Raw genomic sequence first — 17,864 nt, 5'->3', positions numbered from 1 at the left:
TACAATTTAAAAATATAAAATATGACACAATAAATACATGATTTAAAACATAGTTCAAAATCTACAGTGAGAAATACATTTCTCTAGGTAAAGTTTTTTTTCTAAATAATCAGTGGTGTTACCATGAAATAAATAATAAAGCAATTATTTCTCAATTTAAAATACTTACACATCCATGTATTCTAACTTGGATAAAAACAAACAAGATCCTTGAGAAGGCACTTTTTATAAAGGTTACACATCTAAAATTCCTTTTATCAGAGCAGTAGCACAACATGTTTTCTGAAGGAGCACGACAAAATCTACATGCTTATTACCTTCACTCCTCCCTGTCATAAATATGTTATTACTCCTCAAGAAATTAACTCACCAAGGATGCTTAATGGTCAACAGTAAAAACTTAAGGAAAAACTAAGTCTTCGGTTTTGTAATAGCTATTGATCAAATTGATTCTGTTTTTGTACTTACTACCTGTATACAGGCCCCCAATGTGAATGCTAGGAGGTATCCTCAGGCCCTTAACTTAAAATTGAATATGAAATAATTTAACAGGTATAGCAAGTAGAGCCAGAAGCTGCTATTATAGACTCATGATAGGGGGAAAGGGGGTAAAAGAAAGACTACAAATAACACACATAACACTAAGGGCATCTGAAATATCATTAACAAAAATATACATGGATTGCTTAATTTACTAAGACAGGGTACAATACATTCTGAAGGATTTCCATTAAAAACTGATAAAGCAAACTAGACACACAAAAAATAGAATAGTTGAATAAATTATGGATATTCTATGATCAATTTCCATCACATGATAGAATACAGACAAAAAATGCTTTTGAAGAATCTTTCATGACATAGGAAACTGATCATAGAATATACTATAATACTGTATTATCAAAATAGAATGGTATGGAAATAGGTATCACATGAATAAACTGTGTGGAATAAACCAAATATTAAGCGTCTATATCCAGGGTTGGTGGGATTACAACTGATTCTATCACTTCCTTTTGTATTTCTATTTTCCAAGTTTTCTACCATGAATGCATATTTTATAATCACAAAAAATAGTTCTTTTTTAAAGTTGTGGTGTTTAAAATGGGTTAAACTTCAGTTATGTTAAAAATTCATATTTACGGAACAGCTCATTCTCCAACAATGCCTGATAAATGAGGCACTACAGTTGTTGTGTCAAAGAAGCATAATTAATAAAATAAGCAATAAATCAAACTTAGAGCCATTTTTTTTAACGTGTATATTTTGGTGTAGAACTGATTACGCTTTAAAAAAGTAAAACAAGGATGCATACCTTGGAGAACTAGGCCCTTCTTTGGCAAGTGGATCTGTCACTTGGCTCTTGGGAAGCATGCCTTCACAAAGAAAAACAAACAAAATAGCTACAGTTCATCCATGTATAATTTTTCTTTTTTTTTTTCCCCATCTTTTCAGTAAATTTCTTATTGAAATATTATAAAAGGACACAAGTCATAAATGTACTACTCAATGGATTTTCATAAGTAAAACAAACTCTTGTAGCCAGCACCTCCCTGTGCCCCCTTCCACTCAGCACCCCTCCCCCAAGGGTAACCACTATTCTTTTAACATCATGATTAGTTTTTGCCTGCATTTGGTCTTTATAAAAAATGGAATAATAAAATATGTTCTCTTTTGGTCTGGCTTTTTTGGTCCAGCTCTATAGACATTTCAGTTAATGTCAAATCAGCATGATTAATAGTAAACAATAAATCAGGTCTGGAGCTTTCTGAGATTTTATCCAGGATGCTGAATACATCAGTAGTTTGTTCCTTTTTATTACTGAGTATTACTATACTGTATGAACACACCATATACCGAAACCTATTCATTCTCCTGTTGATGGACATTTGGGCAGTTTTTAGCTGTTACGTATAGTGCTGTTATAAATGTTCTTGTACATGTACATATACATTCTTAAAGAACATCCATCTACATTTCTGGTAGGTATATAGGACATGTATATGTTTAGCTTTAGTAAATACTGCTAAACAGTTTTCCAAAGTGGTAATACCAATTTACACTTTCTACCAGAAGTGTATGGGAGCCCTGTTGCTCCACCACCTTGCTGACACGTGGTATTCTGTCTTTTTTCATTTTAGACATTCTTGTGGATGTGCCCCAGCATCAAATTTTATTTTTTATTTTTATTTTTTTAAAGATTTAATTTTTAATTTATTTTTGGCTGCATTGGGTCTTCATTGCTACACGCGGGCTTTCTCTAGTTGTGGCGAGCTGGGGTTACTCTTCGTCGTTGTGGTGCATGGGCTTCTCATTGGGGTGGCTTCTCTTGTTGCGGAGCATGGGCTCTAGGCACACAGGCTTCAGTAGCTGTGGCTCATGAGTTCTAGAGCACAGGCTCAGTAGTTGTGGCTCACGGGCTTAGTTGCTCCGCGGCATGTGGGATCTTCCCGGACCAGGGCTCGAACCACTGTCCCCTGCATTGGCAGGCGGATTCTTAACCACTGAGCCACCAGGGAAGTCCTCAACATCACATTTTCAAGGCTCTGGTTTTCTCACTGTTTTTGAAAACTCTGAGAACACGCAAGAGCTCCAAAGATACTATCAGTGATACTGTCAGACAAACAACTTCAGGTGTTACATCACAAATTGCATAAAGTAGTCTACAATAAGACAATCTTTTCTAGTTAAAAAAGAAAAGGTAATTCATCTGGCAATCCAGCTTATTAGCTGAATTTCTATAACTTTCTTATGCAAATAGGGAGGGAAAAAAACCCAATTTTTAAACATACATTAGTAATACGGTTCAGTCAGAGTAGCCCCGTGCATTTCATAAGTGTCATACCAAACTTTTTTGGGGGGTTAGTGGCAGTGCCAGTCATAATTCCAAGTCATACTGAATGGCTGAGGAAGCCAGAACTGCCGAGCCCAGAGGAGGGGAGACTAATAGGCTGGCTGCTCAGCATCTGTGTAGACACTGGAAGAGCACCCCGTGCCTGAGGGAGGGACACATTCAGCCTGGCCTCTGAGGGTGGAACTCCTAGTCACCATGAGTATTCAAGCTAAGGGCAGATGAACACATGTTCAGGGATGTTATAGAAGGGATTATGGTAAGAGTCAGAGCTGTTCGATGCTTTGTGACCCCCTAGAGAGGTGGGAAAGGGAGGGTGGGAGGGAGGCTCAAGAGGGAGGGCATATGGGGAGATATATGTATGCATATGGCTGATTCACTTTGTTGTACAGCGGAAACTAACAACATTGTAAAGCAATTATACTCTGATAAAGATATGTATATATAAAAGAATGTAAACAGTAATTACACTCCTGAAAAAAATCTATCCTATAAAATAAAAACATCAATATATAAAGATAAAAAAAAAAGGAGGGCTGCAATAAGGGATCTACAAAATTCTCTGCCAAATCCTCTAAGCTTAGGCAAGTAAACACATCCTTTGTATAAAAAATATCTAAATACCCCAAATAATTCTGTGAGGCAATACTGTACACAGTCATGTGAATATGATTCATTTTTTACTATAAATGTATATGGCTTACCGTTTAAGAGTCTCTTTTCCTCATGATAGTCTGTACAGTGGTTTAGAAAAAAAGTTAGGTAAGAATATTGTAACATCAGAGAGAAGATCGGTTAATATTATTGAGTTAAAGGTAACAGCCCTCTTCTTGAAGGGCTTTCTTCCGAGGCCTGAGGAGAGAAATAAGGCTGATAAACAGATGGCCTATGCTTTACGTAAGAAATTTCATCTCTGAAGACAGCAGGCCATTTCTGCAGGCATTTGTCTCCAATTTCACTGGGCTTTTTCCTCCTTCTTTGGACATTTTTGCTCTAATACCTTGATTAATTTCTTTAGAAAGCACATAAAGACCCAAGTTTTGTCCTGGGCATCATATTCTAAATTAGTCAAAACTATCCAAAGTTTATTAGATTACACTTTATATATGAAACATACATATTAACCCAAAGAAAGACACCTTATTATCTTTCCTATCTAAGTGAGCAGTTAAAATGATTATTATTACTCCAAATTTAAATGGCCAAAATGCTGAAAATATGTTAAGACTTTCACTTGTATATCAGTGCAATCAATCATTAGGGGTGCAAGCCAGAAAAAAATTTAATGGGTGTTTCCTTTCAGGATGGCAGCCAGCTCACAAATCTATATTATATTTTGATCACCACAAGTTTTATAACCATATGTCAAAATAAAACCCTCAGCAAGTTGCCAGAGTTTAAAAAAAAAAAAGAATGCCAAGCTAACACAAAATATTCAAGTAGTAAAGTAAATTGACAGACATTACTTGTTAAGGTGACATCACCTTGTTTTGTAGAAAAATAAACCAAAGTACGTATATCAAAGCTTTCAAATTTTTTTATGTTCTGATTTTCAATCAGCCAGAGATCCCATAATTACTACCACTTCACTCACATGCCATAAAATACCCATGATTAAGGAGGTCAGATAACCATTCTTTTTATTTTCCCCTTTTTACTGAAATAAGTTCATAGCTGAAAGGGATCTTAACAACATACACCAAATTTATCATCTGCTCCCCTCATTAAAGGCTGAAAATCAGAGGTCAGGACTTGAATGAACCCCACAGCTCTTTAGCAGCAAAGCCAAGATTAAACTTCATCTCCCCTGAAACTAAGCGCCATTTTTCTTAACATGCCATTGTGAGAGATAATACTTTCTGAAAAGACACAGGACCTGAAAACCATTTAAATTATGCCTCAAAATGAGCTTTGTTTTTCAACTGCCAGATGAAAATCTAGTCATTAGTTTGCAAGGGATCACTGATGTCCCTGCTTGCTGACTTACTTTCATACAATTTCATCTGTTTTTGCTACTGCAGTTGTGATCATTTGTTTTATCAATATCTTAGAACAAATAGCAAACTCACAGTAACATAAGTAAATTAAACCCAGTTTCAGTGTACAACATAGTTGGCAGTTTGATGAATCTCATTTATCATGTAAAACAACTTGTTTCTATCTAAGAGGCTCAGATTTTGAAAACTTGTCCCCAGGGAATTTGTTTCTAGGGAAAAAATATGTCATCTCATATGATTACTTCCTGTCTGATGTGAATTGATTTGAACCTGTCAGAACTTTATGGATCCTGCTAAGTTATTCATTTTTTTCTGAGTCTTTTTTTTCTTTAATAAAAGAAGTATCAATAGGAAGAGAACATCTAGCTAAATGATCTAAAATACCTTTAAAACTCCACTAGTGGGCTTCCCTGGTGGCACAGTGGTTGGGAGTCCGCCTGCCGATGCAGGGGACATGGGTTCTTGCCCCGGTCCGGGAGGATCCCACGTGCCGCGGAGCAGCTGGGCCCGTGAGCCATGGCCACTGAGCCTGCGCGTCCGGAGCCTGTGCTCCGCAACGGGAGAGGCCCACGTACCACAAAAAAAAAAAAAAAAAAAAACCTCCACTAGTGTACTTTTGCAACTCTTTTTGAAAACTGAGTCACAGAAATACGAGAGGCTATTTGTTTTTACTGCTAAGCACATTTACATCAGAGTTACTCTAGGCACATGAGATACTTTCCTCTCTAACAAGAAATCTAACATTCTGTCTTGATACCTAATTCCATCATTTGGTTGGCTCCATGGCCAAGAAAATTTGCATCTTCTTATAATATTGGTTAGACTGCATTACTCTGATCAGAGCCTCTGCTTTCTGGAAAGGTCTGAGTCCTTTAGAAGACTGGAGCTGTGATCTATCAGCACTCAACTCTTCTTTGGTAAGAGGGCTGGCGACAATTTTTAATTGTGAACCCAATCTAGTTTACCTCTTCTAAGTGGAGCCACAGAAGGATCCCCTGGGATGGCGAAAGTTAAAAAACAAGCAAACAAACAAACCCTGTCTTACTAGTATACTGATTCATTTAACAAATACCTGTTGACCATCATCTTAATAGGGATAGTGACACAATATGAAACCCTTTGGATAAAAAGTTAGGAAAATACGACTGTATGTTCAGTTTGCTTATACATGCGTAAAGATGATTTGGAAGGATACACAATAACACAGTTACCTGCATCTGTGCACAGGAGGGAAAAGGGTAGGTGGGAGACAAAGGTATGACCATGGCACTTCTCATTCTGGAATCGTGAATGTATTACTGAAAAAATTAAATAAACTAAATTGGAAACTTCAATATGGTCTTTTCAATATGATATGATAAATGTTTTAAAAGAGAAATATAGAAGGTGGCATGGAAGCACAGGGATGAGGGAGGGCACTGCTACTTGAAATTTGAAAGGATTTCATTGAGGAAATAATATTTTAGCTACATTTTGAAAATATGTAAGCATTTTTCAGGAGGCCCTGAACAAAAAACATTCTAGGAAGACAAACGCCGCACTTTTACATCTGAATGTCATATTTATCCGTAGCTACATACCCCACCTTCCTTTCTCACTCCAAAAGGCTGATGTCACGTAACTATCAGATAGGAGCTCTGTCTTATTACCAGGGATCTTAGTCACAAAATCCAAAGTGTACCATTCCATGTTCCCTTTACTGCTTTGCCTGGCCAGAAGACTCCCTGGTTCTCTACAATGTGTTTAATAACCATTTTTCTCTAGAAATTCTTCCTCATCTCTAAAGAGAACTAACTCTTCATAACACAACTGAGGCCTAATTCTTGGTTTTGTTTCCGAAGTCATAAACTCATTTCTCAAATTCTATAAAATTTAATAATTTATGTATTTCTAAACTATCCTTCTCTTTTACTCTCCTTAATTTATCTTTGTAAATATCCTCTGAATCATCTTCAAATTTTGTACATCTCTCAAACTTCAAGGCCCAGAAGTTTACTCCTTATCCTAGAAGTAGTCTACTAGCAGAATTAAAAGAAAGGTTCAATAGTTCAAACACATACTCTGAAAAATTCCAGGATTAAAAAGTTCTAAAAGTACCAGACTATATAGTTACTTATTCCTGGTCAGTTTTTCTCTCCAGCAAATACTGCATTTTTAGAAGTTTGTATTTTCTGCTTTCAAGGCTATACTTGTCATTTTTTATTCAATTCTCCAATTTATTAGTTATTTTCTACTCTTGTCCTATCCTCAGAGGGATTAACCACTCCTTTCTTATTTGGTATTACCTATACACAAATATACATGTTCAAAAATCATTTTTCAGGACTTCCCTGGTGGTCCAGTGGCTAAGATTCCACGCTCCCAGTGCAGGGGGCCCGGGTTCGATCCCACATGCCGCAACTAAAGATCCCGCGTGCTGCAACTAAGACCCGACACGGCCAAATAAATAAATAAATATTTTTTAAAAAGCACGTTAAAAACAATCATTTCTCTCTGAAAACAAAACAAATACTAACTTAAACCAAACACTGGCCAGTCACAATCATACAGCAAAACCCACTTCCTGCTCAGGCCTGCATCTGCCCCCTGACCGGGGACTTCTCACCCCCCATTTTTAATTACCTGTCCCTTATATCTTTCTGGCAGGAATCACTGAGACAGTGGGACCTATAGCACAAAAGTAAATGAAGGTAGCCTGGCTGAGAAAGCAAATCTGCTCAGCCAGTAAAGTCCACTTCATCATGACACCCACCCCTTTCTCTCCACTAGTAACTGTCTTGCTTCCCCCGTACTGAGCCTCTGAGCTTGTGCTCTGTCCACCCACTTGAGCCCTGAACTGTCCCCATTTTATCAATGAGGAAACGGTAGCTCCTAGAAGAGGGAGCTTTGACTGACTATACAGAAGCTGACCTCCCAGCTGGCAGCCAGCCCACCCAATTAGTGATGCCACTAATACCATCATTTTTAAGAATAAAAAACTAATTCATATATGAGGGTTTCTCCATGTCAGCACTAGGAACAGTTGGGGCCGGACGATTCTTCGTCGTGGGAGTGTATCCTGTGCCTTGTAGGGGATTTAGCAGCACCCCTGACCTCTCCTCTACCCACGGGAATGCCAGTAGCATCTAGTTCAGCTGTGACAACCAAACCATCTCCAGACATTGCGAAATGTCCACTGGGGAGCAAACTCAACCCAGGTTGAACCACTGGCATATACCAAAGAGAAATAAATTAGTTGAAAGAGGATAACTTTAATGAGGTGATTTTCTGCCTCACAAAAGGAAGCACCCAGGACTTCTCTCAATGGTGGGCTTCTCCTATTAAATAACTGTAGCCTTTAAGGAAAGTACATATACCTACAAGCCTCAGGAGCTTCCCTTTTAAACTGACAGTGTTAGAACAGCTCTAAATCCCTCTTCCAACTCAAAAGTATTCTACTGATCTATGGTTCTAAGTGCTTTATAGTCAGCAAGCGCTTGTGAAAACTAAAAACATAAAGTATTAGAAACCATGATAAAACAATGAGAAATTAAGAAGAAACATTCCTGACACTGGGCTATGCCATTAGAAAATGTGACTATTTTACAGAATGGCCATCATTAAAAACTCTACAAATAACGAATGCTGGAGAGGAGACGATGTGGAGAAAAGGGAACCCTCCTACACTGTGGGTAGGAATGTAAACTGGTGCAGCCACTATGGAAAACAGTATGGAGGTTCCTCAGAAAACTAACAGTAGAGCTACCATATGATCCAGCAATCCCACTCCTGGGCATATATGTGGAAAAAACTCTAATTCAAAAAGATACATGCACCCCTATGTTCACAGCAGCACTATTCACAATAGCCAAGACATGGAAACAACCTAGATATCCATCGAGAGATGAGTGGATAAAGAAGATGTGGTGTATATACAATGGAATATTACTCAGCCATAAAAATGAATGAAATAATGCCATTTGCAGCAACATGGATGGACCTAGAGATTACCATACTAAGTAAGCCAGAACAAGAAAGACAAATACCATATGATATCACTTATGTGTGGAATCTCAAATATGATGCAAATGAACCTATCTATGAAACAGAAAAAGACTCATAGAGAACGGACTGGTGGTTGCCAAGGGGGAGGGGGTGGGGGAGGGATGGAGTGGGAGGTTGGGTTTAGCAGATGGAAGCTTTTATATATAGAACTGGATAAACAACAAGCTCCTACTGTACAGCACAGAGAACTATATTCAATATCCTATGATAAATCATAATCGAAAAGAATATTAAAAAAAAGAATGTGTGTGTGTATATACATAACTAAATCACTTTTCTGTATAGCAGAAATTAACACAATATTGTAAATCAACTATATTTCAATAAAAAATATATATATAAAGAAAATGTGACTATTTAAAAAATTTAATATATTAAAATTTTAAGAGTGCATTTATGATCTGGTACAGTGCTGTCCAGAAGAAATATAATGCAAGCCACAAATATAATTTAAAATTTTCTAATAACCATATTAACTATGTACAAAGAAACAGGTCAAATTAATTTTAATAATATATTTTCTCTTAATGCAACATATCCAGAATCTTGTCATTTCAACATGTAATCAATGTAAAGTTGTTAGATATTTTACATTCTTTTTTTCATCCTAAGTCTTGAAATGCAGTATTTTACGCTTGTAGCACATCTCAATTTGGAGAGCATTTCCATACTCAATAGCAACCACATGTGGCCAGTGGCTATAATAATGACAGCAAAGGACTCAAAAAAGGGCAAAAAGAACACTTGTCATCTTTGCCAGAGAATGAAGTGTTCCACATAAATAATCAGTAACTGAAGCTCACCTTTTCAAGCGAAGTTTCTCCCTTTATTCATTATTGATATCTTTCTAAAGCACAATACAAACCACAATACTTTTTAAACAAAGGATTATAAAAAACCCACTGATTCTTCTCTTGATAAGGACCCACTAGTATTATGTGGTTTATATTCTGACACTGTTAGCTCTTCTGTGTTCTTCCCAGATATCACTCCTACCCCAGAAGCCAGCAGATAAATGGAAAACTGTCCTCCCGGGACTGCTCAGCTGTGGGGATGCCTACAAAATGCTACTTCTGGCTCCTCCCTGCACTGGGGTCTGGCAGGTCACCCCACCTAAAAGATGGTGTCAAGGATCTCGTATTGAAAGAAGCCCATATATAACATTTCTCTTCAGTATATCCATCCCCCCCCAAACCCCTATAAATCCTCATGTCAGCAAGTCTCCACCTACTGTTTCCACTTCGTCTCTGTTTTCATCCTCTATTCCTACTTAATCTGTTTTCATCCTCTATTCCCACTTCATCTCTGTTTACATCTCTGTTCCCATTTCATCTAGAAGCTGTAGTTGTGGAGCGAACATAGTCTCTAGTTTGCTACAGTTACAGTTTACTGCCTGCCCCCTGTTGTCTCAGTATAACTACTAATAGAGGCTCCATTCATTCTCCAATCTGCCCCAGTTTGGACAATTACACGGTCACCCCATCTAATAGTCTCTATCCTTAAGTCTCACGCCAGCAGACTTCAAGGATCAATCTCTGCCTGTAGATGAAAGGCATAGGAGGTACTGTTAAAACAACATTCACTTTAATTATCATGAACATTCTTGACACATTAAACTTTTCTCTTTAGTTACTTTGTCCCTTTTATATGATCTACTAGTTCTGGTTAGCTTGGAGTTCAGACTGTTATCTTGCTGGATCTTAAGTCTCTACTGTTCCAAAAACCCGATCCATTTACTTGCAGTCAACAACTTTCCTGATTGTAAAGTTCTTGTCTTTGCTTCCTAGTCTTAACTACCTTTATTTCATCCTTGTTACTGAATGACTTTAGGTTGTCAGTTGTTTTCCCTCAGAACTTCCAAGATACTGATCTCTTTGTCTCCTATTGACGTTCTACTAAATTAGCAGTAACAGCTAGTAAATTACACTGGTAAATTAGCTGTCAATTTACTAATCACTGGTTTGTTAGTAAACCTATCTCTCTCTGGCTGTTGTCTTTGGTATTCTGCAGTTTTACCATGAATAGTCTATGTGTGGATTTCTTTTTATTTATCTTGATTGGGGATTTGCTGAACTTGCTAAATCTGAGATTTGTGATTTACCAATTCTGGAAAAGTCTCAGCCATTCAGATGTTGCCTCCTCCTCAATCTCACTACTACTTCCTTCTGGAAATCTGATGACAAGTGTTAGATCTTATTGCTCTATCCTCTGCGTCTCTTGCATATTTTTCTATCATTTTGTTTCTATGCACCATGTTCTGTTCAACGTCTGCTGCTCAGTCTGGCAGTTCACTCAACTCTTCTACTACGTCTAAACTCTAACTATTCATGCTATGCACTTTTTAATCTCACCAGCTCCATTTTTCATTTCTAGGAGTTTTATTTTTTTTCAATTTTACATGATTATTTTAGCAGTCTCTTGCTTTACTCATGTTACCAATTCATTCTTATTTTCCTAATCACTTCAAACATAATTATTTTTATTCATAATTATTTTTATAATTACTTGTATACAAATAATAAAGTCCAAGGGGTGAAATTCTGCTTTTGTTTCTGCTGACTTGCTTCCTCAAGTGTTGTTTAATTTTTCTACTGTACACTAATAACTGGTGATGTGTCCCTGTGGGCGTTTTAAGGGTTTTAGCTTGAAAGTTTGTTCCACCATTAAAAACGTGTACATCAATCTGCCAAGCAGGCAGGGAAACCAGTAATGGGAGACCATTTTATTTCTCGGTTTGAGGTTTCTAAGACCACATAGGTGGTATATATATTTGAATTCCCAACTCTTACGTGTGCAAGACTGTGGTTACAAATTCTCAAAGGAGATTTCTCTTTCCTCTCCTCCATCACCTCATAAACAAGGTGAAGGCAGACTATCCTGACATCTCCCTTTGTTGTTGCACAGATTTCTTTTCAAGCCTTCCCATTTCACTGATCATATAGACTTCAAGAGTCAAGCTATAGGCAGGGATCTCAGCTCCAACTCCCTGCCTTTACAGACCCAAGATCCGGTCTCCCATTTCCTATGTGACCATTAAAATTCCCATGTGGCTCTACGTTCCAAGAATCTGATAAGTGCTTTGGGGAAATGGAGGCATCAGAACTAGCTTATCATCCTGGACTGCCGCTTCTAGCACCGCCCCCCCCCCTTTTTTTTAAATTAAATATCTGGGGACTTCCTTGTGGAATCTGCTCATTTTAAACGGTGTTTGCCGTATCTGATGAAACATTCTGAAGATTATCTGTCTTTCATTTCCAGGGAGGAAGGAAGGAAACCAGAAAAATCCTTTTATTAATTTCATGTCTCCTATGACACAGAAGCCTAAGGAGCTGGCACACTTTCTGACCACACTGAATTACAGAGAAGCACATGACCTTTAGTACCGGACTGTGTAAACAAGATACGTAATGTCCAGGATGAGGTAAAATTAGTCAGTTAGAAGCTTGCCTTAAGAACATGGCCCCTGCTGGCAGTGAATAGGTGAACTCAGGAGCAATTAAGAGAAGAAAGGGATTTGTTTACAAGAGTAAACTGGTTTGGAAGAACTGCCAGACACTGAAGTTCAAACTAGTTTGCCCTTGGTATACACGCAGACCTCGTTTTTATTGTGCTTTGCTTTACTGCACTTCACGGATACTGCGTTTTTAAAAACTGATGGTTTGGGGCAACGCGGCATTGAGCAAGTCTATTGGTGCCATTTTTCCAACCGCATTTGCTCGCTTCTTGATTCTAGGGCACGTTTTGGTAATTCTGGCAATATTTCAAACCTTTTCATCATTATTGTATTTGTTACGGTGATCTGTGAGCAGTGATCTGATGTTACCATTGTAATTATTTTGAGGCACCACAAACTGCACCCACATAAGACTGCAAGTTCAATCTATAAATATGTGTGATCTGACTGCTCCATCGACTGGCCATTTCTCCATCTCTCTTCCTCTCCTTGGGCCTGCCTATTCCCTGTGACACAACAATCTGAAATTAGGCCCATTAATATAACCCTACAATGGCCTCTAAGTGTTCAAGTGAATGGAAGAGTCCCATGACTCTCCCTTTAAATAAAAAACTAGAAATGATTAGGCTTAGTGAGGAAGGCATGTCAAAAGCCAAGACAGTCTGAAAGCTAGGCCTCTTATACCAGACAGTCGGCCAAAGTGTGAATGCAAAGGGAAAATTCTTGAAGGAAATCAAAAGTGCTACTCCAGGAAAGCAAAACAGGCTTACTGCTGACATGGAGAAAGTTTTAGTGACCTGGATAGAAGATTAAACCAGCCACGACATTCCCTTCAGCCAAAGCCTAACTCAGAGCAAGACCCTAATCTCTTCAATTCTATGAAGGTCGAGAGAGGAGAGGAAGATACAGAAGAAAAGTGTGAAGCTAGCAGAGGCTGGTTCATGAAGTTTAAGGAGAGAAGCCATCTCTATAACATAGAAGTTCACAGGGAAGCAGCAAGAGCTGATGTAGAAGCCGTAGCATGTTATCCAGAAGATCTAGCTAAGATAATTAATGAAGGTGGCTACACTAAACAACAGATTTTCAGTGTAGATGAAACAGCCTTCTACTGGAAGAAGATGCCATCTAGGACCTTGATAGCTAGAGAGGAGAAGTCAATGCCTGGCTTCAATGCTTCAAAGGACAGGCTGACTCTCTTGTTAGGGTCTGATGCAGCTGCTGACTTGAAGTTGAAGCCAGGGCTCACTTAACCATCCTGAAAATCTTAGGGCCCTTAAGAACTATGCTAAATCTACCCGGCCTGTGCTCTATAAATGGAATAATAAAGCACATCTGTTTATAATATGGTTTACTGAGTATTTTAACCCCACTGTTGAAAACTACTGCTCATAAAAGAAAGATTCCTTTCAAAATATTACTGCTCACTGACAATGCACCTGGTCACCCAGGATGTCTGATGGAGATGTTCAATGAGATTCATGTTGTTTTCACGCCTGCTGACATAACATCCATTCTGCGCCCTGTGGATCAAAAAGTCATTTAGACTTTCAAGTCTTATTATTTAAAAAATACATTTTGTAAGGCTATAGCTCCCACAGATAGTGACTCCTCTGATGGATCTGGGCAAAGTCAATTGAAAACCTTCTGGAAAGAGTCACTATTCTAGATGCCATCAAGAACATTCCTGATTCATGGGAACAGGTCAAAATATCAACATTAACAGGAGATTGGAAGAAGTTGATTCTAACCCTCCTGGATGACTTTGAGGGGTTCAAGACTTCAGTGGAGGAAATAATTGCAGTCATGGTAGAAACAGGAAGAGAACTGGAATTAGAGGTGGAGCCTGAAGATGTGACTGACTTGCTACAATTTCATGATAAAACTTGAACAGATGAGGGGTTGCTTCTTATGGATGAGAAAAGAAAGTGGTTCCTGAGATGGAATCTACTCCTGGTGCAGATGCTGTTAAGATTGTTGAAATGACAACAAAGAATTCAGAATAGTAGAGAAACTTAGCTGATAAAGCAGCAGCAGCGTTTGAGAGGACTGACTGATTTTGAAAGAAATTCTACTGTGGGTAAAATGCTACCAAACAGGTCTGCATTCTACAGAAGAATCGTCATGAAAGGAAGAATCAATCAACGTGGCAAACTTCACTGCTGTCTTATCTTAAGAAGTTGCCACGGCTACCCCAATTTCAGCAGCCACCACCCTGCTCAGTCAGCAGCCATCAGCATCAAGGCAAGACCCTCCACCAGCAGAAAGACTGACTCTCTGAAGGCTCAGATGATGGTTAGCTTTTCTCAGTAACAAAGTGTCTTTAAATTAAGGTATGTATGTTGTTTTTTCAGACATACTGCTATTGCACATTTAATAGACTGGAATAGGGTGTAAACGTAACTTCTATGTGCACTGGGAAACCAAAACATTCACGTGAGTTGCTTTATTGCAATATTTGCTTTATAGCAGTGGTCTGGAACTGAATCTGCAATACTTCCGAAGTATGCCTGTATGCGTGTACTGCTTATTTGTTTTATAGCAATAGAAAGAAAAAATCCTTTTTGAGCCTGTGTTAAATTCATGCTAATTTACTCACATTAATTCTTAGCCCTATGAGTAATGTGTACAGATGAAAAAACTGGAGGCTCAGAGACAGAAACTGCCATCTTTATGGCACAGCCAATAGGCCATGGAGCTAGGGTTCAAATCTAGGTACGCCTGTGCTATTTCTATACAGCTGACACAGGCCTCTAACAGTAAGGCCTTGAAGTACAAAACTCACTGAGCTAAATAAATAGTAGCAGAGTCAGCTCAAACAAGCCAATGTATTCCTAATTTGGATGTCAAAATCAGGAGTTGTTCAAAAGAAACGACTCAGTTCCATCTACAGTAAAGGATTTAAGCAAAGTACTCCTGCTACTCCAATTGCCTGTCTAAACTTTTCAAAGGGCGCTCTTCCAAAAGAAGCTTAGGAGGAAAGAGATGATCTCCAACACCATGCCGATTGTTGAGTGGCAGTTTGGAAGGAAGGAAAAGAAATTGTTTTTTTGTTTGTTTGTTTGTTTTTTTAACATTTATTTATTTATTTGGCTGCATCAGGTCTTAGTTGCAGCACGTGGGATCTTCGTTCCAGTGTATGGGATCTTTAGTTGCGGCATGTGGGATCTCAGTTGTGGCATGCGTGTGGGATCTAGTTCCCTGACCAGGGATCAAACCCAGGCCCCCTGCATTGGGAGCACAGAGTCTTAACTGCTGGACCACCAGGGAAGTCCCAAGCAATTGGTTTCTTTAAAAGTACTTTAAAATCAGTTTTTATGGTAAAGAGTCAAGGAGTGGAAAAGTTCAAGGCAAATGGGAGACAAAGCTGAGAGGGGAAACTTTACTGTATAACTTTTTATATTTTCTGATTTTTGAGTCATGTGAATACAATTACATATTCAAAAAATTAAATTTTAGGAAACTAGTCTAAAAGTCACTTCCAACCAACTGTTCGAGCTACTCTATGTAACAAGAGAATAAAAGACTAATGAAAACTAAGTAAATAAAGTTCTTTCACTTCCATTATGCTTATTCTCCACACTATGAATGTTCTCTCAAAACATGCCAAATTTTTAAGGTAAAATCATTGTTTCATTCTAAAGAACTAAAGTAAAATCTTTACAGTGGCTAGAACAGGGCGCCAGTGAAATGAGAACAATTTAGTGATTTCTTTAAATCTATTTGCTGAAATCCACCTAAAAGACAGTCCATGTGTATCACACATCAATGCCAGTTTAGCCCTGGCTTCACGTACCTTTAGGAAAAGCAGGTTTAACGGCCATCCTGCCAACCAGGCATTCTTTCAGCATGGATTCATAGTTGACCCAACGATGAACCTGGTGTGGGAGAAAAATAGCAGAAAAGCAACATGACTCTAACTCCATGAGATGCCCTAATTTTTTTCTGATGAAAACTAAATATTCTTACACGGCTCTGAAAAACTAAGAAGCAGATTCAATTAGCCAACAAGGGAGTGACAAAATGGGAGCATATATAGGGACTTTAGAACAATGTTCTCAAAGTGTTGTGGACAGACCTCTGGAGGTTACTGACGCCCTTTCAGATACCCACGAGGTCTTGATTACTTTCATAATAATACTAAGATGTTATTTGCCTTTTTCTTGTATTGACATTTGCAGTGATGCTGAAATAGCAATGGTGGGTAAACCAGTTTGCATCTCAGCACAAATCAAGGCAGTGGTCTCAATCATTACACTGCTCACCACCACAGACCCACAGGGCTGGAGGGAGTTGCTTTCATTTAAGAATATCCTTCATGAAGTAGAAAAAACAATTTTCTTAAACCTCAACCCTTGGTTACAGGTCTTTTTTATATGCTGTGTGACAAAATGGGAAGTTCTCAAAAACACTTCTGCTGCTAAGTAAGATGGTTGCTGCGAGGAAAAACACTTAGGCAACTGTTTGATTTGCCTATTAAACTGTGTTTTTTCTTGAAAGGCTATTTACCCACAAAAGAAAAAGAATGACCTATAAACTAGTTACTCAGACTTGGGTATCTGATAGACATTTTCTTCTAAATGAACAAAGTGAGACTGTCACTTCAAGGGAAACAACTGACAGTATTTGTTGCCAGAATTACTAGTGGGAATTAAATTTAAACAACCTTTCTGGAGGGCATCTTCTCAATATATAACAAGAGCCTTAAAATATGCAGCTCTTCCCTTCAGTAATTCAGGAATTTATCTGAGAAAATATTTGCATATACACAAAGATGCAGGCACCAGGATACTCATCATAGCACTAGTTATATTAGCAAAATATTGGGAACAACCTAAAAGTCCAATTGTAAAAGACCAGTAAAGGAAAATCATAATATATTATTCCATGCTATATAATCACTAAATAATCAGGTCAAATAATACTGATACCAGAATCTTTATGTACGTTCCTGAGTAAATAAATATACACTAAAATAGAGAATATGTAAAAAATATATATGTACTTATAAATGCACACTAGTTAATATAACCTGAAATTTTATTTACCAAATAGTTATGGAGTCTCCAGTAATGTGTAAAGCACCATCTCTGGGGTTATGGGGTTGGGTAGAATTTTAACAGATAGATGAAGGAGAAGGATAGTCAAAGAGACAAAGGTATGGGGTTTGTCTATCATGGAACTGGTGATTTGCTCAAAGCACTTCAGTTCCAAAGCAAGTTGCATGTTGAGAATATTTACCTTGATACATTATTTTTAGGCCCTGAAGTGCCAGAATAATGACTTTGAATTTATTACACTGTCATTGGTGAGCCTCTGAAACTTGTAGAACAAGATGCTAAGACGATTGTCTTTAAGAATACTATTCTAGCTGTCATGTTATCTAAATTGGTACTGAAGGTAAAGATACCGGGACAGTATTAAAATATTAGGGCTAGAGAGGGTGATGACGACTTGACCTAAGGCAGTGGGAAGACAGAAAAGGTGCAATGTTTAAAGACAGCATCATAGAAGTTCGCCA

The 17,864-nt window shown here is 38.0% G+C and overlaps 1 protein-coding gene across 1 annotated transcript in view; it reads right to left on the bottom strand.

The window, feature by feature from the left end:
- Positions 1 to 17,864, bottom strand: part of CYB5R4 (cytochrome b5 reductase 4) — an 82,993-nt gene that overhangs the window by 36,022 nt on the left and 29,107 nt on the right. Inside the window, exons 4-6 of the mRNA XM_082669216.1 lie at positions 16,140 to 16,221; positions 3,556 to 3,585; positions 1,316 to 1,376 (exon numbers count right to left, since the gene is read on the bottom strand). Of these exons, the coding sequence (XP_082525342.1) occupies positions 1,316 to 1,376; positions 3,556 to 3,585; positions 16,140 to 16,221 (173 nt within the window). The remainder of the gene's footprint in view (positions 1 to 1,315; positions 1,377 to 3,555; positions 3,586 to 16,139; positions 16,222 to 17,864) is intronic.

The sequence above is a fragment of the Grampus griseus genome (assembly GCF_964374135.1).
Source record: "Grampus griseus genome assembly, chromosome: 13".
In the NCBI taxonomy this organism is placed as follows: domain Eukaryota; kingdom Metazoa; phylum Chordata; class Mammalia; order Artiodactyla; family Delphinidae; genus Grampus; species Grampus griseus.
This window is presented reverse-complemented; position numbering and strand designations above follow the sequence as displayed.